Source organism: Dromaius novaehollandiae, chromosome W, assembly GCF_036370855.1.
Source record: "Dromaius novaehollandiae isolate bDroNov1 chromosome W, bDroNov1.hap1, whole genome shotgun sequence".
Lineage (NCBI taxonomy): Eukaryota > Metazoa > Chordata > Aves > Casuariiformes > Dromaiidae > Dromaius > Dromaius novaehollandiae.
This window is the reverse complement of record NC_088130.1, coordinates 61,030,440-61,058,270: the sequence shown is the minus strand read 5'-3', so window position 1 is coordinate 61,058,270 and position 27,831 is coordinate 61,030,440. Positions and strand designations below refer to the sequence as shown.

The following is a 27,831-nucleotide window of genomic DNA, read 5'->3' as shown; positions in this document are numbered from 1 at the left end:
AAAAATCTGACCCTTCAATACCAAATGGCAAGCGACACTGCTATTAGCAGATGGTTTGAGCAAAGGATAATATTTCCACACGTGCAACACTATTTAGAAGTTTGAGTTTGGGAGGATTCTGGTGGCAGTGGTAGATATCTAATGGCATTCAGTATCACTGCAACACAGAATGTGCAACACTGCAGCCTGCCTGGGAAGCAGCTCTGTTTTGAAGGGCAGGCAGCTGTCTAGACACATCTTGGTAGTTATTCCACAAGGAAAGGCAGGATAAAGACTACTGCAGTTTCCAAAATACTCTTTTGGAAATAATGCCCACTGAATTTGGGGTGATTTACCAGTGAGGCTGGCCAATTTACCAGTGAGGCTTTAGTCGTTTAACAGCATCAGCAGTCAACCGAGTTAAAAGTCCCATGAGCAAGGACAAGCACTTCTGCCTTTGTATAATGAAAAGGAAGAACTGGTTTCAGCCTTGAAAAGTTAAAGGATTGGCCATATTTATCAATTAAGATCAGAGCCTGAAGCACAGGATCAGACTATTACAAGCAACCCTCAATCCTGCTAAACCAAAGGAACAAGTACCTGATAGCAAGGGGATAAAATGCCAGCAAGGGTCTAATACACTTCAGAAAGTCAAGCTTGGAGTGGTATTTAATAGGCCTGCCTCAACCATGCCTCCTAGCTTCTCTGTATGTCAGCATGAAAACCTTATCACCATTGCAACCAACTGCTAGTAATTCCCTGTGATGTTAATGAGTTTTGAATTTATGCAAAGTCTCCCGGCAGGTTCTTCCGCAGTATCTTCCAACTTCCTTACCAACAGGAAATACCTGCAGTAAAAGCATCTAGCATTCTCCCAGTTATTCATTAAAAAAAGCAAGCCAGACTTCAGTGGTCCTTTGAAAGATCTCTCAAAGCCTGAAACCAACTAGCCTAGAAATAAAAAGCAGACAGAGAAACATGTTAGGACTTGGTTTTGAGTCCCTATGTATCTTAAAAAAATTCTTATAACTAAGTGCTTTTCGACAAATCAAAAACCAAAACCAATGAAAATTTGACCATAAAAAACAGATGAGAAGAGTCAAACAGCATTAAGTACACACCTTGTATGCCAGTATAAGCACCTCGTGCCTCTCTAAGCAGGTTTTATGCTAGGATATTAGCCACCAGCTCCTCAAATCAGCCGCACAGTATTAAATATTGCCTCAGTGGTTAATCATGTGGCCAAGAAAGGGAAAACTTTGGCACTCTTAGATTCTCTATCCTGGACTACTCTGTTCTCAAGCGGAGCTGAAAAGAGAGCTTGTGTCTTGGCAACGCACACACATACTTCTTCCATTGCATACTCAGATGGATCAACAATGTAATTTTTTTAATCACTGAAAAGATGTTAAGTACACACCTAGTTCATATATTCTCCATTTGTCAAACTAAACATGGTATACAACTGCAAACAAAGCAACAAGCACTGCAAACTTCACGCCTCAAAGTCAACACACAGCCACCTGCAGAATTCATATGTGCACTATCACTGAATCTGGTGGGAATTTTTTTTTTTTTTTTGCACACACACTGATTTGGTCTTCACCTAAAGTAAGGAAGAAAAAGTATCTTCCTGAATTCAGAGATTAATCTTTAAGAATTTAATGCTGCAAATACAGAAACTGAAGTGTTAATAAAAGCTCATATCTGACATTTCCCACTGCAGCAGAGGAAATTTTTCTGCAGAAGGCATGGAATCTAAATTATTGAATTATATGTAGCTATATAACCCGAATGAAGCATTATCCCATATCCAGATAATCTCTTTATAATAATTCTTACATACACAGCATGGATCATCTCAGTTATTTTCACAGTCATTTTGCCCTATTTCTGCAAGAATTACAAGAAATTCTTTTCAGAAAAGCATTTTAGTGGTATGCTATCTAAAGTATATCCACTGAAGGGTTTGGTTCAGCTGGAAGAGATGAAGGCAAGGAGCAATACAACCTTCTACTCCGTTAGAGCAGAGGAATTGCTAGGGCTGCGCAGAATTCTAGAGTATAGCACAGGGCGTTGCATTTACATCCCAAACTGCAGTACAGATGTCTTGTAACATGTTTTCCTGGAGTGCTGGACTTCCTGGAACTCCTTTACCATATTCCTTTCCCTTAATCCTAGTGTAGTGATCAAAACTGGAACCAAAATCCAACTTCTGACATGCACAGCTTTACAGAAATCGAATCACACTAGCTATCTGTTTCTCCTAGGCTTATCAAGTGCCAACAACTCACTATAAAGTGCAGCTTTCACATGCTCCAGTGGGCTAGGTGACCTCCATCTTTAAAGCCTGTGAACATGCTGTTCCTACAAGTATTCTCTGGACTGTTATTCAGAAGATATATACACACACACACACACATATACACACACACACACACATATACACACACACACACACACACATACACACACACGAGGAAGATTATACAGATCTAGATAGACCTAGAGACGCCAAAAAAGGAAAGGAGAAGAGGGATGGTTAAGTCTGTCCCTGAATGACACCATAATCGTTCTGCAGGATTGTTTGGAGATTAGCAAGTCTTATATAAAAAAGAAAAGAGTGAGAGTGTTTCACCTACTTCTTCCCTATCACACAGATCCAGCAAAACACATATCACACATTTACTACCTGCATGGCCAACTGAAAGCCTCTTCATTTCCAGTATTAATCCACATTTGAATCACAAGATCTCAGAACTTGTTCCAAATCAGAGTTTGCCTGCCATCAGGCCCATAGCTTTTCCTCAAAGGATATTATACTTAGCTGTCTCTTCCTCCATGCGTATTCCAAGGCCAGCTGTTACAAGAACCAAGGTTAGGTACTGCGCATTTCCTTCTGCTTTCAAAAAGAATCTATATTTGAAACCATTACAGCTCAATGCTACAACTAAAAAGATACAATGGCATTTTGATCACGCAGGCTATACTTGTACTAAATCTGTTTTGCCCAGAAACAAAGCAGTCCCACACGCAATACCAAGAGTGTTTTTTGTTTGTTCCATCAGCAGCAGAGATCCCTTTCTTTACCCCAAGTGACAGAGCTGTGCCTGCAAAAGCCTTATGTCTATGTGGTGTTCAACTGGAGGGGCAGTTCCAACTGTTAGAGACCGAATACATTTTCCCTTTGCATCACATGCATGCGGATGAGAAGAAAATCATGCTTTCACATAAGAGCGTATTGTTCTCAGAAGTGTCAGTCACAAGATCCTGCCAGACAAAAGCTTTACAATGCAGTCTCTGGCCAGGAACATGGCTACTTGGTTTTTAATTTCTATTAAGAATATGCACCCTATGCAATGCAGACAGCTCTTCCTCCCTCTCCTGTCTCTTGGAAGGAGAATCTGTTGAGGCAGTGAACATTCAAGTTCTGCAGACTTCAGAAACCACTTTGAAATTTGGCCTTTAACTTGTCTCAAGCTACTTGCCACAACCAACCGCAAAACTAGTTTCAGATCAAAAGTTAGCCCCTACAATTAAATGACTACCAATGAGGATAAGTACTACATCCCTTTACTTGCATTAACCACTGCAGATGAAAATCTGTGTATACAAGCAGACCAGCGGCAACATTTAGATGTTTCTAACCAAGGCCATGAACACAAGGACTTGACTTATGGACTGCTCTACTCATGTGAAATCCAAGCATTTTCTGAATAACGAACATCACCAGTATGACTGTGCATTTTGTTTGATAGTCTCTCAATATCAAGAACTCTTCAAGCATCAAGCTGGAATTAGTGGACTCTCATATCTACTTCAGTAACTTTTTTTTAGATACTGTGACCTTAAAGAACATGTGACATCACTTCAGAACAAGACAGAAATAATCATTTCACAGGAAACATCAGGGAACTCAGCTAGCAATTCAACAAGATTGAGAGGCTGGGCAAGAACGGATTTGAATCAATTTACAGCCCAGTTTCTAGTAGAAATAAGACCTGCATGCTCTGACATGCTCTAAGAAGCTTCACTCCTAGAACTATCTTGGCTCAAAACAAGAGAAGTCTCATCTGCTTTCCCCCATCCTGTCAAAGTCTTCAGTCAGACAGGTACATCAGCCAAAGAGTCAAATCAACGCAGTTTACTCTTTGGGGACGTGATTTAAGCAATACTAACAAGAGACCTCAGACAAACATAAATGAGTCTCTTTGCGTTTGACAAGTAGGGCTCTAGCCAGCAAATCCTTTTAAATACTGCAATGCACTGCCAATGGGCTCTTCTTCTGTGAGGACTGCACCGCTTCCACACTTTAAGGGAAAGAATGGAAGCAGCAGCATCTTAAGTCTGAGAATATCATCACGGAAATCAGGCAAGCACAGGAAAATGAAAAACCTCAAGTTACAGTAGGCAACTGTGTATAGGGACAAAAATGAAGAACATGATTACACAAAGATGTATCACATTGAGGAAGCTAAAGACACTTGTATGTGACCAACAGGAAGAGAGATCTGTTTTGAAGCAAGAATCAGGAGAGGCCACCAAAGTAGGCCATCTCATGCCAGCTCAAAGGCTCTTCCAGAGCTTGCAAACTAAGACCAAACATGAAGCCCCTCCAAAATTTACATGGAGTTAGGGAGGGGGGGCAGTAATTACTGTGAGAGAGGCTTTTGCTGTCTTGAGTTTTGCACACACCCCCTCCCCGGTGGCATACAAAAAGTCCCCCTAAAACAAGTCATAACCTAAGTAACCAGTTTCCTTGAATATGTGTACTAAATCACTAATCTGCATCCCTATGTAGCTGGTAAAATGCACAAGACAGAGAAACCATCATCATTAAAACACCAACATTGTGCTTGGGCGCTTATAAAAAGAGACTGCGCACAGAATTTATTAGACTGAATTCTGTAAAGCCTAAAAGGTTAGCTGCTCATATTAATAAATCTTAGTTCAGGAAGGACACTGAAAAGCTACTGAAAAAAGCAGTGACAGATAAGCATGAGACAAAAGATTGTACCATATCCAGGGATAAAGGTTTCATGTTTGATGGTCTTGGACTCAGAAGGAAACAAGTTTGATGGAAGAGACCTCACAATCCATTTTGAAATCAAGCTTTCTGGAAAGCGTGTAGGGAAAAACCCTCAAATAGTTGATGAGAAAGGGCAATCCCATCCACTTCAGCACAGCACACAAGAATCTAAGAGACATGGTCCAGCAGACAGAGAAAGCGCTAGGTTATAGAGTCTTCACACCAGTTACTCAGTGGCTAGTTATTTGATAGCCTGATCTACACTGCAATTTCGTTGACCTGTTTTATCCACTAACTCCAGACAGACAACTTAACAACAGCTGCAATAAAGATGCAGTTACACAGTATAACTTCAGGGAAGCTTTTTAAAAATATTCTAGCAAAATGACTTATTTGCCAGCAGAAGCTGCATCTTCACAAGACAGCTTGCTAGTATAGCTGGAATAGCTTTTTAAGACATAACAAATAATGGCTTCCTTTTTTCCTTCTGTATAGGAAAAAAGATCTTGCATAGGAGGATGAAGAAATTTCATTTCAGTAACCCATCTTTAGAGGGCCAATTTTCTTCTCTACAAGTTAATTGTCCGCTACCATCACCCCTACTACTGAAAACCATGAGCCCTTTTCTTGATCCATAATCAAGAGGACTTAGCAACCCACTTAGTAAAAGTAGTTTAGATATAGCCAGTATACTCTGCATGTATTTAAGAGAGCATTCCTTCCCAAAGAAATGAGAAACCCTGATACCCGCAAATTCAAGGTGAATATGTCCAAAAGCTGAGCAGAGGCCCTTCCTAGTACCTGCTATTCAAAACTGAAGAAAATTTCCACCTACAGTTTCATTCACTCCAACTCACTACCCTCAGGGTCAAAGCAGAGAAGCAAATGCTTGCTCTTTATTGCATGCTCAAAAATGGACACTGATCCATGGAACAAGATTAGATTTGAAACCTCAGAAGGAAGAATAATGGTCAAGACAACTAAACAGGGTTAGAGCTGGAACTGATGGATTTACTAGTTGCAAGTCGCTTCATCATCAAGATGTCAATTTTATAGTGACAGACATGGAATAATCGCACAGGGATCTTACATTCAAAATGGCATAAGACTGCACAGAAGATGCACAGTGTCTGCGAGCGTAGGGGGAAAGCGTAGACATTTGTAGAAACTGCCTGTAGAAAGTGACAGATAATTGATCTGTGTAGAAGCAGAAAGGCAATTACTCTAGCCAAGGTCTTAAAATGTCTGGAAAAAAAACAGGCACATCATCATCCTGACCAATTCCCATTTCTGTCTTTAGCCAGCCACCCTCACTTCTGAATCTCATAACCAACAGATAAAGCCAGTGACAGGGTCCTCTCCTCTGTTCTTATCGGATTCAAGCCTCAATTCCAGGGCAAGGAAGATGCAATTCCTGAGAGGTCACATACGGCTTCAACTTACCCATAGGGCTGTACAGCATGCTTTGAACGAAAGCTTGCAGAACTAGAGGCATATGCTATTTCCCTTCTTACCCCAATATTTTACTTATCTTGTTTGGTTCCTTATGGACCTGCCATTACCTATTGGCTGAGAGAGTACACTGCTATTTTCATACAAGAAGTTGCTGTCTGAGAAGATACTAATACCAAGCCACAGATAGTGAACTCCTGGGAGTTATGGAAAAGTCCAAAGAGGAGATTGTGCAGGTTTAATTCTTTGCAAGTTCACGATGCAAAGTATTTTATAAATACTTTACTTGAGATTTCAAAATGCAACTGACAGAACAACCATGAGTAAGAGTTTGTGCAAAAAAAGTGGAAAAGAAGAAATTGCGTGCCTGCTGGGACAGTGCCAGCCAGACCACGCTCCTATGTCCTGACAGGTCATCCTCTAACAACAGTAGGCATATCCCTCCCCGCAGCTGTTTGAGAGCCTGTGCTAAAGTAACTGTTTGAGATTTTCCATGGCTAGTTGAGAAATATAAAAGCTTGGGGGGAGTAAGGGGGTGGGAGCTCCAGTCCCTCTGAACCAAAGCCCTAGTACAGAGGAAGATGGCAGGAAAGGAGGGGGGAGAGAACCAGGTATTCAGGGAGGTAGTTTTTAGACTATTGCTATAAATGACACCGTGGCACTTCAAAACATGTTGTATAACTAAAAGCAGCTTCTATTTCAGGACTCATAGTATTCGGCCATCATAATTCTGATATACTGTAGGCGTTTATACAACATAGCTATGTAACCCTAGGGCTACATTACAATGAATATACATAAGGATGACATTTTCATTTTAGCTACTTCCTTCTAGAAAGACAAGTTTCTTGAGTATTTGCACTAGAGACCTCATGTTATATTAACATACTATTTCTAAGCCCTAGAGGTATAACCTTTCTCTTTGCTTATTAGCTACTCCTGCTTTTTTATTTTCAGGTTTTCCCCTATTTTAGAGATGCACCAAACAAAACAAATATCTGAACACACAGCACTTCTCTGGTATAAGATATAGTCAATATTTTCTAAAAATAGAGAAAGCAGATTTTTAACTGCATTGAGCACTTCACACTGACTGCTAAAATTATAATTCATTTTTGAAGACATATCTGACATTTCCATTTAGGTTTTTTGTTTTCAGTTTTTAGTTTCCAATTTTCAAAAATCTCTGTATAGAAATGCATCTTCTCTATCTTCAAGGTTTCTGGAAATTTTACACCTCTAGGATCAGTGTAAATTTGGCACCTCAGCTAGAAAAGCAAACAGCTTCATTGTAGGATGTGGCTAAACAAAATCCTTAGGCCTGCCTTAGTCATCACAACTAGAACTACCAGCCTGAGGTAGCACAGCCTTGCAAACATTTGCTAGGAACCTACTTGGCAACAGTGCTTCAGAACTCAATATAGGAACCATTAGCCCAATTTTTCTGAAAAGAACTCCCCTTCTTCATGTGGATGGAGAAGTGGGGAACTGAAAAATTATGTTCCAGCTGCCAGTTTCAGAAAGTAAGCCAAAGTCTCAGGAGTTGGTGGAAAAGCTTCCCTGAAGCTGCTACACTTTGAAAGGTGCTTTTTCTTATGAAAGGTAGTACTGGTGCCAATGTGCAACTGCACTTCTACTCTAGTTGCATCTTTGCGCTAAGAACAGAAACTGCCTGGGTCAGTGCACCAGTGACGTGTGATCCAACACTTTCATCTGACAGTTTGCTGTTGTATACCAACCAGTGCTTGGCATGTGCTAGAGACAGAGATTCAAGGGGGTTTCCAGTACCAGCAGAATCCATACTTGCATTATGTTCAGTTCATTTTGTTTTAAACAAAGATACTCAAGGATTTTGCAAAAGTCCAGCTGACAAGCACCACAGATGTAGGCTTATAAGTCATGGGGAGAACAGGCAGTGAGGCTCCAGTGCTGAAGAACGTCCATATCTTAGTACAGGCCCCTCTTACTGCTATTTCACAGCATATTTTAATCATCTTTCTCTGCAACATCCTCACTGTGCAAACATCCCTCTCTCTCTCCCTCTAATATCTATCTCTGTAACAAAAATCACATATTAGTCAAACCTCCTGACTAAGTTACGGGAAAACAAACCAACGCAACAACAATGAGACTGAGAAAGCTTGTCCAGTTGTAAGGGTACACAAATACCAAAAATATGTACAAGGATAGTTACCTACAAAGTATAACTGTCCCAGAAGTGCTGGCTCTCAGGCCTCATCGTACCATGCAATGCAGGGAAATGGCTTTATGTGAAACTACCCCACTTCCCAGGAGCCAGCATGGCAAGGCCTTTCTGTGAGCAGGGAAAGATCAGGACCAGATGAATCAGGGATCAGGGAGAAATGACAAGGAACAGTTTCCTCAGTTGAACTTGGATAGGGAACATATCATAGTTGGAATTAGGAGCAAACAAGACTCCAGGTAAAAATAATTGATGTGGATTTGAAAAGGCAGCCATTTCTGAGAGGAAGGCCAAGAGCCACCAATATCCAAGATAAGAACAGGTCGCTTCTGATCCCTGTTTCCTATGGAACGTGTTCGAGTTTCCAGTCATTCTTTCCTTCCACAATGAATACGAGGAAATCTGTGCCAAAATATCAAAATATGCAGAGTAAAGTCTTGTGGAGACATGGAACACTGGGCCCCATCCTGCACCCTGACCATGTTTAACCAGGGTTTGTATGCCACCCTCTCCATCTCTCTACAGCAACTCGCTCCCGTTGAGCCCTGCACTGAGCCTTTCCTTGGGTTTGCATTAGTATTCGGCAGCTCTCTTTTTATAATGCATGTTTGTAGAGAAGGTCAGGCAGAGTCAAGAGAGCTGACTCCTGTGATGCTTATCCAAACAGGCTGGAGGGAGAAGGAAATGACTGCCTACTCTCTTACCTTTACATCTCTGTGTCTGAACCGTAGGGGATCATGTATGAAAGAGCTGGCCAACGTACAGCCTGCAGACCAAAAGCTCCTCACTTCTGCAGCACAACCCCTACCCAACCCTGTCATTAGCAGAGGGCAACTTGTAGCAAGTAGAGATCCTGGTAAGCTTTCTCAGGGCAAGCAGTGCTCCACATGACTCCAGTTTACGTCAGTTAGGTGCTGCTCTCAGCCTTGCAACAAGATGCCAACATAGCCCTTGGCTGGGCAAGTTTTGATCATGCACCTACAAACAAAGACGATGACCAGCGAAGAGAGAAGGTTCCCCCCATCGCCCTCCAGACACATCTGAGCTTTAAAGGAGTTACTTTTTGCAAAAAGCCATGGATGTGTCAGGTTCTCTGTTCCTGCTCAGTAAATACAATGCTGGTTATTGTCAGGATATATTCTCAGTAGGCACTAGACATTAGTGTACTATCACCCCCGACAGACAGGTGATCAATAGTGCCAGTATCAGTGGTTTGGAGGCTGAGGGGCTTGCAAAGGCTTCAGGCTACTTTTAAGAATGGCTTTCCTTAAGCATCTTACAGCTGTACCTATGTCAGATTTGAACAATACCAGATCAGCAGGCCAGACTGTCAGGCAGCTTCCAGGCATATCTCTGACGGTTATCCTGGAGTTCAGCATGAAAACAACAAAAAGTCAAGAGGACACTTTATCCACACAGATGAACAGGACATTCAGAAGCGTGCACGCTGGTCAAGAACACAGCAGCATTTTTAAGGATTCTGAGAAGAGCTTGCAGATAAGCGACACTTCAGGACCCTTGTGACACTGCCAGCTACTGGCCAGCATCAGAGCGGACAATGGTCTCCTAGCACACCATCCAGCCTAAACAGCATGGAAACACATTTCATACAGGGTATGCACTTCAGACCAAGCAAGGAACTCTTCATTCTCTATTTGCTTTCAGCAGGGGATTATGTTTCAAAACATTTCTTTTTTTAATAGCTTCAGCAGCAGTTCACAGTGGCTGGCAGTTCATACTTGGGAAACAAATCTCTACTTCAGTCCTTTGAATGGGGACAACTATACCAGACTCTTTTGGCCTTCAGCACTGAACGACCCATCTCTGAGGCCAGGTGGCACAAAAATCTTTTACACTAGGAAGAGAAAACAAGTCCTGAGAGATAAGGTCACTCTGCACGTTAAAACATAGGAGGCAGGAAGGAAGGGGAGGGAAAAAAGATAACTGTAATAGAACAAAGCAGCAGTATTGGGCAGAATTGTGTTACCCAAGCAAATACTATGCTAAAACCCCCAGTCAGCTGCTGAGCTGCACAAAACCCTGCAAGCATCCAGTCCTCACTTGCTCTAACCTGCTTGCAAGGTACAGACCAGGAGCTCCAAAGCACACATACCAAGCCACACAACTTCAAGGCACTAGAAGTGCCGTACCAGACTTGTTCTGTCCCACATCTGAGACCAGCGCCAGCATTTCAAAGCACCTGAAAGAACCCCACACATCTGCTACCCGCAACAGCCCCTCACATATGCAAGGTCTCATTATGATCTCCATTGTTTAAAAGTCAACTTAAGCCCTGAAGCAGAGGAAAACACAACTCTTTGAAGTTGTTCAGAGTATTTTTTTTATGCTAGCGTGAAACCCCTTTGTGAAGGTTTCTTAGTTCTTGAGCTGCTGAAGAGGGAAAAGTAACAGGCTACTTCCTAAAGTTGCTACCACTGCTGCATGATGTACCATCCCACCCTGAGACAGCAAGGCTGCATAAGTCAACCTCCTCAGGCTCTGTTCACCCCACATACACGCAACACACAAGTAACATACCACTTCCACTCTACTATTATGACAGTTTTTGTTGGGAACCAGAAATCCTAATTCTTCTAGTGAATACATAAGAGCATTTTTTCTTTTTTTTTTTTTTTTTTTTTTTTTGTCTGCCAACAGCTTTTCCAAACTTGCTAATCTCACTGCTATACCCACTGCCCTCAACAATATGAATGAAGAGGGCTGGCCTTGTCACATCCACTGCCTCTCCTTGGCAAAACCATACACAAAAAAATAGGGCATGTGACAACTCAACATCAGTTTGCATGGATTTTTTTTTCCTCCCTCAAACATAAAGGTTAGAAAATAAAGAACCAAACAATCCTAAAAACATATTTTTTTCCAAAATGTGCAGAATTTGTCAGCTCTCCCACCATAATAAAAGCATTTTTCTCATCACTGAGAAACAATTAGAATTTGTACAGCTTAACAGCAGAATCTATGTTCATAAGGCAATTATTTTGTTCTCAACTTTTTATCAGCACTGGCAACAAGAAAACAAGGAACAGAGAGGCACGTCAACTCTAAACAGCATATAGTTTGATGCACTAGAAGTCTCAGTAGTGGATATCTTGGTGCTAACATGAACGTGCCAATACCCTGCTCTCACCTGCTGTCAAGAGGATCCATAGAAGCATTTCATTAAAGTTCTTTCCACCTCTCCAAACATTTCATACCACTATCTCACACAATCAGCCGCTGAGATGAAATCTGCTTACCCTAGGTGCCAAAGGGAATCAACATCTCAAGTGAGTCAGCCTGTTATCCAGCTTTCATTTTAATACCAAAGTGAACTGTATTTCTGTATTTCAACAGGTCTCCAGTTGCCCATAGCAAAGTACCTTCAAAGCAGAGAGTGATGCTGGCAGGAAGAAGGGGGAGAGCAGCACGTGAGGGAATCTCTCTCAAACCAGAAAGAGATGGATGAAGGCATTCAAGTGCTCTGCAGCGTGCGGCTGGGGCACAACACACGCAGGCCAGCCTTCATTATCAGAGCAAAGCAGCTATGCGCTTCTAAGAAGGAAATCTTGGGCTACTTGGGGATGAGCTAGCATCTCCCACAGCCACCAGCCAGCCGGCCTTCCTAAGTGTGAGGGCAGGAGCTACCAGAAGCCCGGGACCACTCTGCTTCCCACCAAGGCAGCCGCAGAGTCCCGGGAGCTCGTGCGCTTCCTGCCCTGGAAAGGCTCCCCAGGGTCCCATGTAGCAGCAGCACAACCATCATTTCAACCTCTTCAGAGCTCATTAATTGGGCATAATTGCATCTGTGAAGTGAGAAGCGTCCTTTATCTCCTGGCACGGAATAAAAAGCTCACGGATTTAAGAAACGAGTGATTTAAAATAAAAAATCCGGTTTGAGGGAGCACAGGAGCGGTCTGACGGACGCGTTTCCCCGCGCCCCGGCTGCTCAGCAGCCTCCCGCCGAGGGCGGCCGCCACACCAGCGGCTTCCCCCAGCGACCCGCCCGCCCGGAGCCCCCGCAGCCCCCGGGGCGCCGCGCGAGCCCTCCCCGCTCCCCGGCCGCGGGAGGCCCGGAGGCGGCTGCGAGCCCCGGGATGACACAGCAGCGGCGGCCCCCGGCCCGGCCCGGCCCGGCCCCGGCAGCGCCGCGCACAGCCGTTACGTAACGGCCGCGGCGCGCGGCCCCCGCCCGCCGCAGCGCCCCCGGGGAGCCCCCGCCCCGCCCCTCCCCCCGCGCCCCGGAGAGGCGGCGGCGGCTGCCGGCGCGGCCCCGCCTGCCCCTCACCAGCGGCTGCATCTCGGCGCGCACGGCGGGCACCTGGAACCGGTCTATCTCCTCCATCATGGTGCCGGCGGGGCGGAGGCGCGGCGGGAAGGCAGGCGGGCGGGCGCGGGGGCTCCTCAGCCGCCGAAGGACGCCGCCCGCCGCGGCTGCTGCTGCCTCATCGCCGCCGCTGCCGCCGCTCGCCGCCGAGGTGACTCAGCCGCGCCGCTTCCGGGTCCGGCCGCAACCGCCCCGCCCCCTTATTACATATTCATGAGCGGGGCGGGGCTGCTGGAGTAGCTCGGGCGGCGGCGCCGGAGCCCGCATGCGCGGCTCCCCGCGGCTCCCCCGCTTCTCGCCGCCGCGTGGGACGTACCATTGCCTCCCCGTGGGGGGAGCGGGGAGACCGTCAGTGGTGGGGGAAAGCGCGGGTAATGCCAAAGCGCTGAGCCCCTCCTGCGGCCGAATTGGCCGCGCACGGCTTCCGGCGCGTTGCCATGGTTGCCGCATCAACTTCCGGTCGCCAGTGGGGCGCGGAGGAGGTGTGGGGGTGCCGCGGGGCCGGGCGGCGGCGGCGGCGAGCCGCGGGGCAGGCGGCATGCCGGGGAAGGCGGGCGACAGGCACCAGCAGGTGAGGGCCTGCCGCGTGCGGGCATCGCAGCGGGGCGGCGGCGCCGCGTGACAGCGCCGCGGTTACATCACCGCCGGCGCCGTGACGTGGCCCGCGGCGTGGCGTCACTGCGGCGTCTCGTGCTGTGGGGGCGTCGCGGCTGGCGCGAGGCGGCCTTGCTCGGCGGCCCCGCGATGTCGCTGGCGCCGTGCCAGGCCCGTGGTGACGTCACCGCTTCCAGGTTTTAATTTTTTAAAAATTTTTGTCGGTTGTAGTCAGCCGCAGCTTGCGTCAGTTTGCCTTTGCGGTGCTGTCTGGTCTTCTCCCAGCCCCGACGAGGAGAGGAGGCTGCCTGCTGAGCTCGGGGTCGGCAGCGGGGGCTGGACGGGCGTCCGCGAGGCTGTGCTGGCTGCGTTAGGGCTCCGCACGGCCCGTCTGCTCGGGTCCCCTTGCAGGAAGAGGGACCAAGCCAGGTCCTGTGTCTTAGGTGCTGCTGGAGTGCCAAAATGTTTGATATAAAAGCAGAAGGTGACCCGGCAGATAAAAGCTTAACAGGTTTTGGTCAATTCCAGCTTATTTGATCTTGGGGAGAGTGAGTACAGGTGGGCCAGAGATGCCCCAGGAGAAGAGATCTGCTTCCTTAATCCAGAAGGTAAGCCAGAAAACCATAAATGGCCAAGAAAAGCGGAAGGGAAAAATAGAGGGACAGATATGGAGGTTCAGAGCAGTGAGACAGTAGTCGAGGTCCTTGGACCATCTCCACTGGTCTGTGAGAGTCCAAAGACCCCGTCCATGGGCGCTGGTAGTGGAGCTCTGTCTGGATGCAGGCAACAAGGGAACAGAAGCCCTTGCTGATCTTTCCCTCTCTGGATTGGTTTATGGTCAAGTAACTTCTAAGTATCTAAGGGTGATTTATCTGGACCATGGCATACCATGGGTAACCCAGAAGTACTCAACCGGTTCTCTATGGGCCTGATGTCTGATGGACACCATTCGGTTGTTTCTACACGTGTGGTAAGAGGGCTCTTGGCTTTAGAGCAGTGAAGACAAAAGAGAGAGGATCTCTGTGACATTCCGAACGCTTCTACTATGAAGAACTAGCAATTTTCAAGTTACAGAGGGCTTTATTGCCACAAATTCAGAACCAGGGACCACATTCAGCCCTAGATAATGGAGATGTTTATGCTGAAATTGTAAAACCCATTAATAGTAATAATGATATGCACTAAACTTAGGTTGAAATGCTTGCTATGAATTTCAATTTATTTTATTTTTACAGTTTCCACATAAATAGATTCAGTCATTTTTGGTAACCATTATCTTAAATAGTCTGAAATGAATAGGCTTTATTTACATGGTACTGGAAAAACTTAATTAACGTTCTGTGAAGGCATTCATTTTTTCTTAAAGTTCTTGAAAAATCATAAACTGTTTAAACTCTTCGGATTTTTTCACTTTTCACATAACTTTTAATAAAATTGTTATCTCTCAAGTTATTGCAATTCATGCTATATGCCTTTCCTATATTTGCCTTGTGCTTGTAAAATCTGATTGCTGTTTCATCTAGTTTTGTCTGCTAGAATATTTTTGCAGTGGAGGAATTGTGTGTATTTCCAGGAGCTGGTTCTGCAGTCCAGGGACTTTTGCCTCATTGTCACTGACTCAAAATAGGGCTTACATCACAGGTGCTGCGAGAGCCATGGTGCTGGATGGCTGTGCCTGTACGCTCCTCACTTCACACTCAGGGCCTGACATTTGTTGTTTCCTGAGGCCTGATGGCCAGTATAAAACCAATTGGTGAGTCAAGGTCTAGATTCCAAATGTCTAGATTCCAAAATATCTTTTGAAAATAAACGAGCAAGGTCCCATCTCATACATGTTTTTCCTCTCTGTCAGTGATCATAATGAGGCAGGAAACAAGTCTGCTACTAGTCTATGAGCCCATTTTTTCTACTGAGCATTATTTCCATGGACTATTTTCCTTGTCCTTTTCATGGCAGATTCTCATCTATCACTATGCTCGTCTCACCTGTCCCTGTGCTCTTCATTCCTCTGTTCTATTTCCTGTGTATTTCCTTTGTTCTGCTCTGCCTCCTAGGTTTTTCATTGTTGACCACTCTCTCTTTGAAATTTTTCTTCCTAAGATGGTTCTCACAGCTGAGATAGTTACCTGGCCATTATCAAGTTTTTCCATTTTGCCACATCATTTATAGTCCCTCCTGCACTTTCATGGCTGTGTGTTCTTCAAGTGGTTTTGATCAATTCTTTTTTTTTTCTTTCCCTCTAGGTAGTGGTTGTCTGCTCTTCTGTGCCCTTCTTGTCTCTGCCTTCTCCTCTGATACCAGCTTCTTGCTTTGTTTCACTCTTTATCTCTTCATCCTGGTGACTTCATCTCCAGCTCAACCTCCGCCACCTGGTGTCTTTTTATTTTACTTTGAATGGAATCTCCCAAGCTCTTGTATCAAAATGTGTTAAAAGCTGATTTGTCATCAGGCATAAAGGCAGTGCCCTTCAAGGTGAATCATTTGACTTGATCTGATCCTTAATGAGAAGTGTCTTCAGGCCATTCCTGGTCTATGCTTGTGTTCATTAAGAAAGAATGTGCTTCAGTGTTCAAAGTCTGTTAAAATAACTAAACACACCTAGATCTGTATGTGCATGATGCAGCTTTGTATTCCAGGTGCAGCTTTGTAAATAATTAAACTTATGTATGCTCTGTACTTCAGTAACATCCTTCCTTTCAGCTCTGAAATGTGTTACAAGCAATTGAGCCCAGCAGTATCTTGGGCAGATGCATAGTTATGGAAAGGCTTAAGCCAACATCCTCAAATCTAACTGAAGTCCATGGAAAGATTAGATTCTCAGCTCCTCCGAAAATTAGGTCTTGAGTATGACGAATGGCACTCAGAAGTATGGTATTCTTCAGAAACACTGACCCGTGTGACATGTACGAGGACAAGCAGAAAGTTGTTGGTAGGGCAGGGCACAGCACTGTATTAACCCTGTGTCAGGTCTGTGTGTTGCCCTGGGTGGCACGAGGGAGCGGCCAACAATTCTGAGATTTATAAAAGCAGTTATTTTAAGTGTGGTTATCATACCTGCTGTAAGAGGTGTGGGGTATGCTGAATCCAGAGCTCCATTTCTTTGCTAGGTGACTCAAGGAGAAGCCTTGCCTGAGCATTGGCGTGCACCCTGTGCTGCTACATATGTCTGTGGCTGAACCCACCCAAGGGAAAGCCAGATCTGACTGTGATTTCTTGACTGACATTGCATACCCTTCTTTGTGTGCACTTACAGCATGGCTCTGCGTAGAACCAGGCTGGCTGGACTTACCACTTAGGATCAACTCCCACTTTTAGCAGCAGGTAACTTTTACAGTGTAAGCAAAGCATCTGAATTTGGGCAGCGAGACGTTTCTCGTTACCCTTGACATGTGGGCTTGTGCCCACTGACATAAACAGTTTCTTTTTTGTTCAGCGAACTGTCAAAGCCAAACAAAGAGATCTCTCCCCAACTCAGTCAACAGTCAGTCACGTTTTACTTTTTTACTAGCAAAGACTTTAAGGTGCTTGTTGGCTCTTAAACGTGCATTAAACCATCTATGTAATATAAAATAAACAGTTAGTTTAGTGTCTCTCAGAAAGCAGATTAAAAAACGTGTTGGCAAATAGCTCTGAAATTGGCATCCCTAGTGCATGGAAATGGATGTCTGCTGCAGGGCAGGCTGGAAGTCCTTTTGCTTCCTTTGGTTTTGTTTCCATGCTGTGCTTCTCTGCTCATTGTGTCAAGCAATAGTTTACTATGGAGACCGCTAATATTCCAAATGAGAATAAAAAGCTAGCAGGAAATTATTAAATGGTTTTACGGAAATGTCAAGCCTAGCTCTTATAACTGACTCTCCCTCTTCCCCTCAGAATCCTATGAGCAGCTTTGTTCTTCTGTTTTTTTCAGATTACATGTTAACCTTTGTGCTGTGCTCCAGGGGAAGAAGGAATTATAATGTCTCCGCTCAGGAAGATAAAGTAAACTTAGCAGGGATGTTCTGTGATTACTCAGCCTTGCAGTCTGATTGTCTTATGCTGAGAGCTTGTATGGGGAGCAAAGAGGCTGTAGGAATGTCTTTAGTAATCTTAAAAAAAACATAGTCTAGGTTTGTCATTGCCCTGTGATGAGTGTTTCATTAATACATAATCGATTTTCAGCCCTTGGAAAATTTGCTTAATATGAACTGACAGTTCTCCTTTGAAAAGTAATCAACCTGCCTCATCCCTGAATTATCTGGTATTTTAGGCTGGATCTGCAGACCCAGGCAGCTCAGCCCTCCTTATGCTTTAAGTACAGGGAGAAATTTCACCTTGCTCAAGGAGATAGTGTATAGTGGGGTATCTGGCTCCTCACCTGGTGTTGTGTGTGCAGTGGCCAGTTGCAAGAGCTAATCAGGAAGGGATAATCTAGTCTGACAGCACAGGAGAAGGAGGCACTGATCTCATGCTGGCTGGCAGAACAGCGTACATGGTACCGTCATCACATCTCCTACTTGATTAGTCTGGGCAGGCCTTGGATCTGAACATGAAGGATGGATGCATTTTTTTCTGAAGGATTTCTGCAGTCATCAATTGAGGATTTGGCCTGGTTCTCAAATGAATGCTTGCTCTTGGGACTAAATCTCTGCTTCCTGGATGATTCACTTACCATCAGCATTGCCACTGACAACTCAGAAGCTATCTGTAGCAGAGGGTAAATAGTTGAAAAGTAAGACTATACAAAATACCTGTAAAAAACCAAGTGGGCAGGATTATTTCAGGACTTGGGCAAAGCTTCAGAACTTTTGCTATTTATTCAAGAAAGCAGGGACTGATAGTTCTGTCTGTTTTGTGTGAAATTAGTTAATGAGTCTCAGATAGCAATTAGTAGCTTGTCACATCAACAACAAAAAGAGAGAGTAATAATCACTGTTGATAGAGTTAGCAAGAAGACCAAGGCTTGGATGGATGGTGAAGTGTGATTCTGTGTTTTCCTCTTTTCAGGCCAAGTTGGAAGCATATTGGTAGGGTATAATGGGCAAAACTCTCACCAGACAGTGCGTCTCTCTGATGCTTGCCCACCGCTTACATGTTTCTTCAGAAACATGGATGCGGAAACAGGATAGCTCTTCCCAAATGCCAGCCTGGTAATGCCCCTCTGATATACAGCAATGTTCTTTGGAAAGTGGCCAGTGATTCCTTCTTATTTTACATTTCCATTTTTATAATGAAAACTTAGTTAGAGAAATTTAATTTGCAGACAGCCCCAGCATGCTACCTAAAAATACACTTAGAAATGAATATTGGACAGCTCAAGCACAGCAACAGGAAAACATCCAGCTGAAGGACTTGATTTTGCGGCTATTTGTATCTCCTGATGGCTTCTCTGCTTTAGGGGGAGTAGTGGGGAGGGAAAGGAGAGTTAAATGGAACTTAAAACATCACTTTACATCTATTTCTTCTCTTCATCTGTGCTGCCCTGTTAGATTACTGTATCTTTGCTCTAGGGGCTATTTTCTAGCCAAGTCAGTGTCTGGCCCAGGTAGGAATTTCTAGGCGCTACTGTCATAAATATGTCCCGGAAGAAAGATACAGAAGAGGCCAATCATTTGAGCTTTATACATCCTTAATTTAGATATTATGACTGTTTCAGAGTTCTAATTTCTTTTCACTGTGGGAATTACACTACGTCTGTTCATTTATTCCATGTAAGATGCAAATGGTCATCAGAGAAAACCATTTTTAGCATGCACAAATTCTTGCTTTGGCATTTTTTGCTGTAGCACCTCCCAGTGTGGTCTGAGTTATAGCGATGACCTGGAAGTGAGAAACTCCTTATAACTCTTTTATGCCTTCTACCTATTCCTTAGTTCCCTAGCAACAATGGCTCTTTTTTCTAATAAAAATCTCTCACAATTATTCACTCTTGTATTCTTGTTAATTATTATTATTATAGGCTGATATAGTAGCACCATTTCTTATGAAGATTTATGAAGACTGTTGATGGTTTCTGTAGTAAGACTATCTTCAGTTTATATAGAATTTGACAAAATTTAACTGTTTGGTTTGAACTGTTGTTTGCTGGGTGTCTGACGTAGGCTACATTAAAAACCAAATCTCCCGGATGCTGAACCGTATTATCCAAAATCCTAGTAGTAACTTATTATGTGAACTCTGTCCAAGCTAGTAAGCCTGGGAGAGCTCCAGAGAGGCAGGGAGCCTACAAAAAAAGTGTGTGATTATGTAATTAATCAGTGTATCATAACGTCTGTGCCCAATGGGATGAAATGAAGGTTGCCACAGCAACCTTAATTCTCATGTTTTCTAACTTCCGAGTGCTTCTCTCCGTGATCCTAATAATAGTCTGTTAACTTAGGATGCTTTGTCGCTAATTATGTAACAGCAAAAATGTGCTTGAATTTTAGAGATGTATATGAAGTCAGGTCCTTGTCATGAGTATCTTGCTAGTCAACATACAGTCATGATGTGGATTTACAGTTATAGATTATTTATTATTTGTATTGTGGATGTATTTGCGACCTGTTGTACAAACTGTATAAATACGGAACAAGGAAATAGTTCATACTGCAGAAGGATTACAACTTAAATAATACTCTGTGGGTAACACACTGATACAGTAAAGAAAAGAATGTGGAGACAGTGGCCGTCACGCCAGCAATGCGAGCAATGGTGGCAAGACACCAACTCCCTGGGTGCTATCGAGGACTTTTTACAGCTAACGTGGGAGAGAGGAGCGTTAAGGAAAGATATGAAGAAGGACAAAGTGCTGGCTTTGGAAAGGTTCACAGGGACCTGCTCCCTTGCAAAAACAAAGAAAGAGGACCAAGAGCACAGCGATACCCCCCAAAAGGGAATGTCAAGACAGGCTTTTTCAGCAGACAACACACTGGTAGACGTTGTGGTATTATTTGAATGAGGAGACAGCGTAAAAGGCTTTGTATTCTTGACTGACCCATATTTGCCCTCTGTCTTGCCTCTTCTATAGGTTTGAAATAGATCTGCTAGTTTCAAGAGTGTTCCCTGGTGCTAATATAGCAGAATTTGGGGTAGGCTGCAAGCATAGGCTGTTGTAGTGCATCCCAGCGCGAGTGGTGCTTGCACGCCGAAGGCTGCCCTGTACTTTTTGCACTGGTTTCTGTGCAATATTGAGTCAAGCAGAGTTGCAGTCTTTATCTTCAATGGCCAGGGCAGTCCAGGATAACACACAAATACTATTGTCAGCTTTACTTGTTGTCAAAATAGCACTGTGACAGGTGGTTTGTCTAAGCAGGAGAGAGAGGACCGAAGGACTGTGGAATTTGCCAAGGACCGATGAATGTCCTCCCAGTGTCTCCTCCTGCCTGCCAGGCAAACCAGCTCTCAGCTGGTCCAGCTATGTCTGCCCTGTCTGTGTAGCCTACGCGGGGAAGAGACCTGTGTGATACCCAAATAGCCCCGAGTCATCATTGTTAGGGTTTTGAAGGGCTTGGCTTTCTTTTTTTAGCTCAAAATGAGGGTGTACAGTCCAACTGTAGCCTGTCTGATGTAGATCCTGGAGCAAACTGTCCTGTCAATTGTGTCCTTGCTCCCTCCTGTGGGGAACTTGTAAGCTTTGTTCCCAGGGGATCTTGAGCAAGCTGGCAGGAGCACCAGGCAGGCGGCAGGGCGCCAGGTCTGGCAGTAAGGTAAGAGTGAGACAAACCGAGTAAGTGAGGAAATCCCACCAGCTGGTGCACTGAGACCCCCTCCCTTGCACGCCCTCTCCCAGTTGCACGCTGCTGGATCTAGTACTTGCATCTATTTTGCCAGTTGCTAAAGCATAATGTTATGCATGGAATAAAACTGAAGGCTTTCAGAGCCTGGTGCTTTGTTGTGATGGTTTCTAAACTTTGCTACACTCAATTATCTTGTTTGTGGGCAAAGAGCAAGCACACTATATATATATATATATTTTTATATATATATATACATGTAGCCAAGAATTTATTGTTAGAATAATAGAAATCTTAACAGTCTAAGCATTATTCCCCCAGATCTAATTATTTTTGAAAAAAGAGGAATACTTCTATGCAGAAAAAGTTTCAATAATAATAATAATACAGTTAAAATTGTTATACACACACATCTTAGTTTCTGCCTCTTTTCCCAGCGTTGCTTTTACCCTTCTTCTGCCCCTCTGGATCCGTAGGTGGGTGGTTTAATTTTAGTGCTGGTGGGGATGTAATGGGGAGTTGTCAGCATTTGGAGTCCTTCACTAGGAAGAATATGGTGTTTGTATTCATGGTTTCTTCTTCCTTACCCTAAGATCCACTTGGGCTCGCTTTAATATGTTTAATAACATGCTTTTCCACCTTGCTGTTTCTTCATTGGTTTGGTATTCCACATTACATCCAAATTTACTATTTATGATGCTTTTAAAGTATGCTAAATACTATTTCCTTCTTCTCTTCGTTACCACTAAAGTGAATTTTATCCAGCTCCAGCTCCACATTTCTTCAGCTGACCATTGGCGAGTGGTTTAGAGCTGTGAGGTGTTCATGTGAAGCCTGTGTCCCATCTCTATCATACCAGGCCTGTATTTCTCTACACCATATCATTGTGGTACAGTCATAAAACTGTGATGGTACTATACAAAGATAAAAATAGAACAAATTAGCTGGAGTCAATTAGAAAAGTCAACACCTAGTCCATGAGAAAAATTGCTGTTCAGCTAAACCAAGTATAACAGAACTACAGGCAGACCAAGAAAAGTCCAGACAGAGCAAGCCTGACAAGCCTCAGTCCTGAGGCTTTGCAAACTCAGTGCAAAGCTTGTGGCCTGTTACTAGCAACGGCAATACTGCGTTACAGGGCTATGCGGTTACAAACTGGAAGAAGTCTTGGGTACAGACTGAACAGGTGAGTTGTAAGCATGAGAGGCCAAGTAGGAAGAACATTCCCGAGCCGAGAAATTCAGGGCAGCCCGAAGCTGAGACCTGACCGCTTCCCTGTGGCGGTGGTGCCTTGTGCCATATCCACATTGCTCTGGGTTTCATTGGCATTTGTGCCATGTCTTTCCTCATGTCCTATGCTGTGCTAAATTATTGCTGCCTTTCTGGCACCTGGGCTGGATCTCCGTCCTGCAAACACTTCACGGAGTGAGGAGCAGGGCAGGGTTTGTGCTGCTTCCTTCCAGGGGAGTCAAATTCTCGCTTCTTCAGTGTCACATTTGGATTTTAATAGAGCTGCAGATATTTATTCACTGGTGGTTCTTTAGATTATGTTAATTGAAATGTGTGCAACTGCCAAATCCAATTACCCTCAGATTGCCTTGTCAATGCCTTTACTGCTGGATAAGTGCTTTTATAGACTCACTTACGAGGCTAATAGCAAGGAGGCTTTGTTTTGTGTTTAAAATTAGCAGTTTGATTTTGATTTGGGTCTCAGTTAAATTCTGCTCTGAAAAATCTATCTTAAATTTTGTTGCCCACGGTGGGATTTTAAGGAAATATCATAACTCTTCATTTTCTCCAACAGTAATAACACATCTTATGTCAAAGTGAGGCCCATTTTATAAGCACAGACATGTATGCCTGTGCATTTCTCATTCATGGTTTTTAATATGCCTTTTTCAGAATAAAAAAAAAAACCTATGGCAGTTTGTTAATATCAGCAATCTTACATGGCTTCACTTGTGCAAAGGGAAGCAACACTGAAACTCGCAGTCTCTCATCATCTTAAAATATTTTTCTTCTGAATTCTTATTGCCAAGTCTTAACAAGTAAGGGAGTTTTAGAAATAAGATTTGGGGACATTGAGTCAAAGTCATTATGGCTACATAATTGCTTAATACAGAGAAAGCAGATGGTAGAAGTGGAAATTTAATTTTCATAATAAAGGGGAATCATGAGGGGAGAGTCTAGGAATTTGTGTAGAGACCCATGCTCCATGGGTCCAAGGTATTCATAAGGTATATGGAAAAGGGGATGAATAATGGGATAAAGCCAGGTTTTCCTGTAAAAAAACCTAGCAAAATCAGATGAAAATAGCAAGTGGCAGGCTTAAACAGCAAGCAGTGGTTCTTTGCATTAGCATGTAGTTGCACTGTGGGAGTCCTTGCTGCAGGAAGTTGTGCATGCTGAAAATGTACATGGATTCAAAAATGACGGAATGAGTTTGTAGAGAAAGAGGTCCGGTGATATGAAATAAAAAAAATAGCATTCTTGGTTCAAGAAATCCCTGTTGGAGGCTGAAAGGGCATCCTAGAGAATGCTCCATAAGTACCTGCTTTTGAATACTGCTGGAGGCCGATACTTGTCTAGGTGGATCGTTCATGTGAGCTGAAAGGCGCGCTCTTATGTTTTTCTAAAGAAAATTGAAAAACACATGAGAGCTTCCTCCACCCCTTTGTTTTCATTCCCACTTCTCCTCTTACAAACCCTGCTGCCCTCTCAGAAAGTCAAGAGCTTTTCCGTGTAAATTCCTGTTTTTACCATACATCCCATCTGATCTCCCAGTCACCTTTGTACCCACTCCTGTACCTTCTTCTCTCATAATCTCCATAATCTCCATCTTTCTTTTCTGGCTTTTCCCCCCAACACCAGAAGGTTTAAATAAAAATCTCCACACTGTTGATCCCACTTGCATCATCAGCTACCCGCCTCCTTTTATCATTAAATTTTATCTTCAACCTCATAGAATATGTTGATGCAAATTTTCTCTGAAACTGCTCTTATGAAGTTCTCTAATGTCTTCTGTTTTCCTTGATTTATCAGTTTTCTTTGATGCAGTCAGCCGGGCTCCTCTTGAAATAAGGTACTTTCACTCGCTGTTTTCTGGGTTCTCTTCCTATTTGTCTGTCAGTGTCCTCTCGAAAGGATCCTCTTTGTTTCCTCTCCTACTTTCTGTAAAGCTTTCATAAGACTTTGTCACTGGTGCCCTTCTCTTATTCCTTAACCTCTGTGTAACCTCTCCTAGAAATACACTGTAAGGCTCCCCGTACCTTTTCCATTGTTTTCTTTAAAGTCTATCTTAAAACCTTTTTTTTCGCCCTGATGCACTCAGGGAGGTTGGCAGTGGTTGACTTCCCAGCTGTTCATCAGTGTTTTCCATTGCCTCTCAGCACTCATTACTCCCTAGGTATTAATCTGCTGTCCCTTGTCTCACCAGGACATGCAAGCATTTGGGGCAAAAGCAGTCTTTCTGATGTGTTTGAACAGGACACTAGAATGTGGTGTGTAGAACATTTAGGTTTATAACAGATTAGCAGTAGCAAGGGTAGAGCGTAGTGTTGCTTCATGCAGGTAAACTGTTGCCTTGTATTATGAAAGTGACTGCTTTTCCTTCAAGTGATTCACAGGCAAAGCACTGGAATATTTTGGCTTTTGAAATGTACCCTTGCGGGAAATGTTAGCAAGCACATTGAAGTTTTATTCTGCTCTGGTTAAATTAGGAAACAAAGTGTTTTAAAGGTTTACATTGGATGCGTTCTTTTTCCAGGGCCAAACTGGACCTTCAGGAGGAAAGGCAGTACCAGCAAGGCCTGCTAAATCTGTATCCAAAAAACGGGTAAGATCCACAAATCCAAGAGCTTTTAAAAATCTTTTTTCCCCCCTCCTCATCTGTGAGGTACAAACTGGAGTATATCTGAATAATGTCATATTTTATAGAATTGGTAACATTACAGTATATTTAGCCCTGAGGGATTGCTCTAGATTTCTACTGAGGAGGGAATTCTCTAGCAAATTAGAATAAAAATAGAAATTAAAACAAAGACACAGTTTAGGTAAACTGCAAAATGAAAGGATTAAAAAAAAATTGTGATGTAAATTCCGAAGTATAAGCTGACATGGACTGTGAAAAAACCTGCCTTCTCTGGTTAGAAAATTCAAAACATAGCCCAGATTCATATAATTAACATACAAGTACAGCATTAGAGAGAACAGTGTCAACTTTTTGACTGTTAAACTCATTGTAATGCTTTTTATTGCCAGGCAAATAAATGCGTGGGGGGGTCACCCTTATTTAATCTACCTTCCTCTTATATAGGACCAAATCATGAGCTGATGTAAATTCGTTTAGCTCCATTGACATGGATGGAGGAAGGCAAATTAATATCAACTCAGTATTCTTTAAGCAGGCATGGTTTGCAAACAGCTTTTCACTTCTTAAGACAAATCACAGGCTTGTTAAACATCCTTCTTTTGGTCCTTTAAAAAAGGTATTTACCTTTACATAAAAAAGGTAAATAAAAAAGGTAAATAAAAAGATGTTTACCTGTTTAAAACCTAACAGTATTTTAATCAATGAGTGAGTGAAAACAGCATTGCACTAACTGGCTTTGAATTATACAAGATGAATGTCCTACAAGCAGGTGTTCATGTGAGTAACACTGCATCATGAATGAGTGTTCTGCTTTTGCAGTCTCTTGAGAATGAGAGCGCCTGACCTTCTTCCAGTTTGCCCCATTTCAGTTCCCTTTTCCCTTGTGGAAACTAGATTGCAGGCTGCAAGTTTCCTTGGGTGTTTGGCATATGCAGAATTCTCTGTTGCTTTCAGCCACTGCACATTTATACATGGCACCGTGCTTTTTACCTTTGTGGTGCTCTGCAAATAGCAAAGCTTTGCTGGGGCAGCAGCACTAACCAAAAATAATGAGACTGTTGTTTCTCCCCCTTCCCACCCAAGCCGCTTCATGGGTTTATCCTGAAGTGTTCCTGTGATCCATACTCCAGGCACTGTACCTGCAAACAGCATTCACTTGCACCCTGGACTCATTGACAGCTGCATATGACTATAAAGTTTAATAGACCTGAGAGAGCAGTATTTAAAGGAATGATTGATTTATTTTAAATCAACTCATTACACATTTCAAACTGAGGAAGAAATTTTGCCCTGAGCAGCTAAACTCTTTAATCAGCAACTTGGTGTTCTGGCAGTTTATCTGTAATGACAAGTAATTGAAATTCATCCCTGCAGTGATCCCTTTCCTATTAAAGACATCATATCATGACACTAACCCAAGCCCAGCCCAAGCAGACCAGCTCTCTGTGTTGTGGGAGTGCAGACTGGCTGGCCTTTGCAAGAAAATGATTAACATTTCTCAGGAAGCCTCATCCCTACAGTTTTGTATCTTGAACTAATTTCTAAGTGTACCTTATATAACAGCACTTTAGAAGTAATTGTCAGTCCCTGGATTGCGTCTGATCAGTTCTGAACTATAGCCCATTTGGGCTTAGTATGGCCAAAAGAAACAGAATTGTCAACTTCTAAACTGAAACACAAGTGGAGCTACTTGAATTCTGTTACTGGAGTTACTCTAGTTTTGTTACAGGCCAGAAGTCATCTTCAGTCAGCAGCTCCTCGAACTGAGGGCCAATTCTCAATTGTCCTGCTCACACTCACTGAACTCTTGCTGGCCACCGTAGACATTTAACAATCTTCAAATTTGGGCCTGCCATTTGGGGCTGTCTGGTCTAGTCAAAGCATAGATGGACAGGGAAGTGCAGTTTCCTCTTCCTCACTCCACATCTGGAGAAGTGCTGCTTGGGAGCAAGTGAAATGTGCACACGCTTGGTGCACTAATGGGCTTGCTGTTCCTGTGCTAGGATGAAGATGCGTCCACTGAAATGGGAGAAGGGCTCGATGAATGGGCAGCAGCAAAGACTCTTATCAAACCCCCAGATCAACTGGAGTTGACAGAAGCTGTGAGTAAAACTGTTCCTGGAGTTGGCATGAGATGTATATAAAACTCCCTCAAACAAAGTGTGCCTCTTAGCCCTTTGTTTTGAAGGACATTCTGCTAGAGTGAAAAGCCCCAGTGCTTGCTAGTATACAGTATCTTCAGTTTAAACCAAAATGGCTTTCAGCAGGAAAACTGGGAGTGTGTGCTTTGAAACACGGCCCTGGGCTTAAGGCAGAGGTACTCCATATGGAAAGTTCTTCCTTCTTGTTCCAATGGGGGAATGTGGCCAGGACTTCCCCATGCTGAGGAGGGCCCCGCCGCCAACCCTGAGCTTTTCAGGGGCCGGTGGGAGTCTGGGAGGGATACTGTAGCTATATGGCTGTTTCTTTTCAGCTTGATTCAGTGGCATTGCAGAGTCATTCACCCTTCTGGCTGCAGCTGTTTCCCTATTCTCCACTGCCGTATAAAACTCTTAGAGGGTAGCTACACATTCTTCCCCCGGTCAGGGAGTGAAAGCAGTTGACACTAGTACAGCTTTTTGTAAGCAGTGGCCGATCCTGCAAGCATTGCTACTGAGCTTAGTTTTTATTGTATTTTTGGATTGCACA

At 43.6% G+C, this 27,831-nt stretch overlaps 2 protein-coding genes and 1 long non-coding RNA gene across 6 annotated transcripts in view; 2 read left to right on the top strand and 1 right to left on the bottom strand.

The window, feature by feature from the left end:
• LOC135324300 (protein FAM219A) overlaps positions 1-13,196 on the bottom strand; it is a 102,414-nt gene extending 89,218 nt beyond the window's left edge. The window contains exon 1 of one of the 3 annotated variants that reach the window (XM_064500264.1): positions 12,949-13,196. In XM_064500264.1, coding sequence (XP_064356334.1) covers positions 12,949-13,008 — 60 coding nt within the window. In that variant the 5' untranslated portion in view covers positions 13,009-13,196. The remainder of the gene's footprint in view (positions 1-12,948) is intronic. The other 2 variants (XM_064500265.1, XM_064500263.1) reach the window with 2 other exon arrangements.
• A 104-nt stretch (positions 13,197-13,300) lies between these two features.
• Positions 13,301-27,831, top strand: part of LOC112987802 (dynein axonemal intermediate chain 1) — a 149,077-nt gene continuing 134,546 nt past the window's right edge. Inside the window, exons 1-3 of one of the 2 annotated variants that reach the window (XM_026107851.2) lie at positions 13,301-13,558; positions 25,039-25,107; positions 27,147-27,245. In XM_026107851.2, coding sequence (XP_025963636.1) covers positions 13,526-13,558; positions 25,039-25,107; positions 27,147-27,245 — 201 coding nt within the window. In that variant the 5' untranslated portion in view covers positions 13,301-13,525. Of the gene's footprint in view, positions 13,559-13,801; positions 14,190-25,038; positions 25,108-27,146; positions 27,246-27,831 lie in introns of those variants that run through there. The other variant, XM_026107850.2, reaches the window with a different exon arrangement.
• Positions 15,190-19,479, top strand: LOC112987803 (uncharacterized). The gene is made up of 3 exons (XR_003260380.2): positions 15,190-15,334; positions 15,825-16,902; positions 17,489-19,479. It is a non-coding gene; the product is annotated as an uncharacterized LOC112987803 (long non-coding RNA).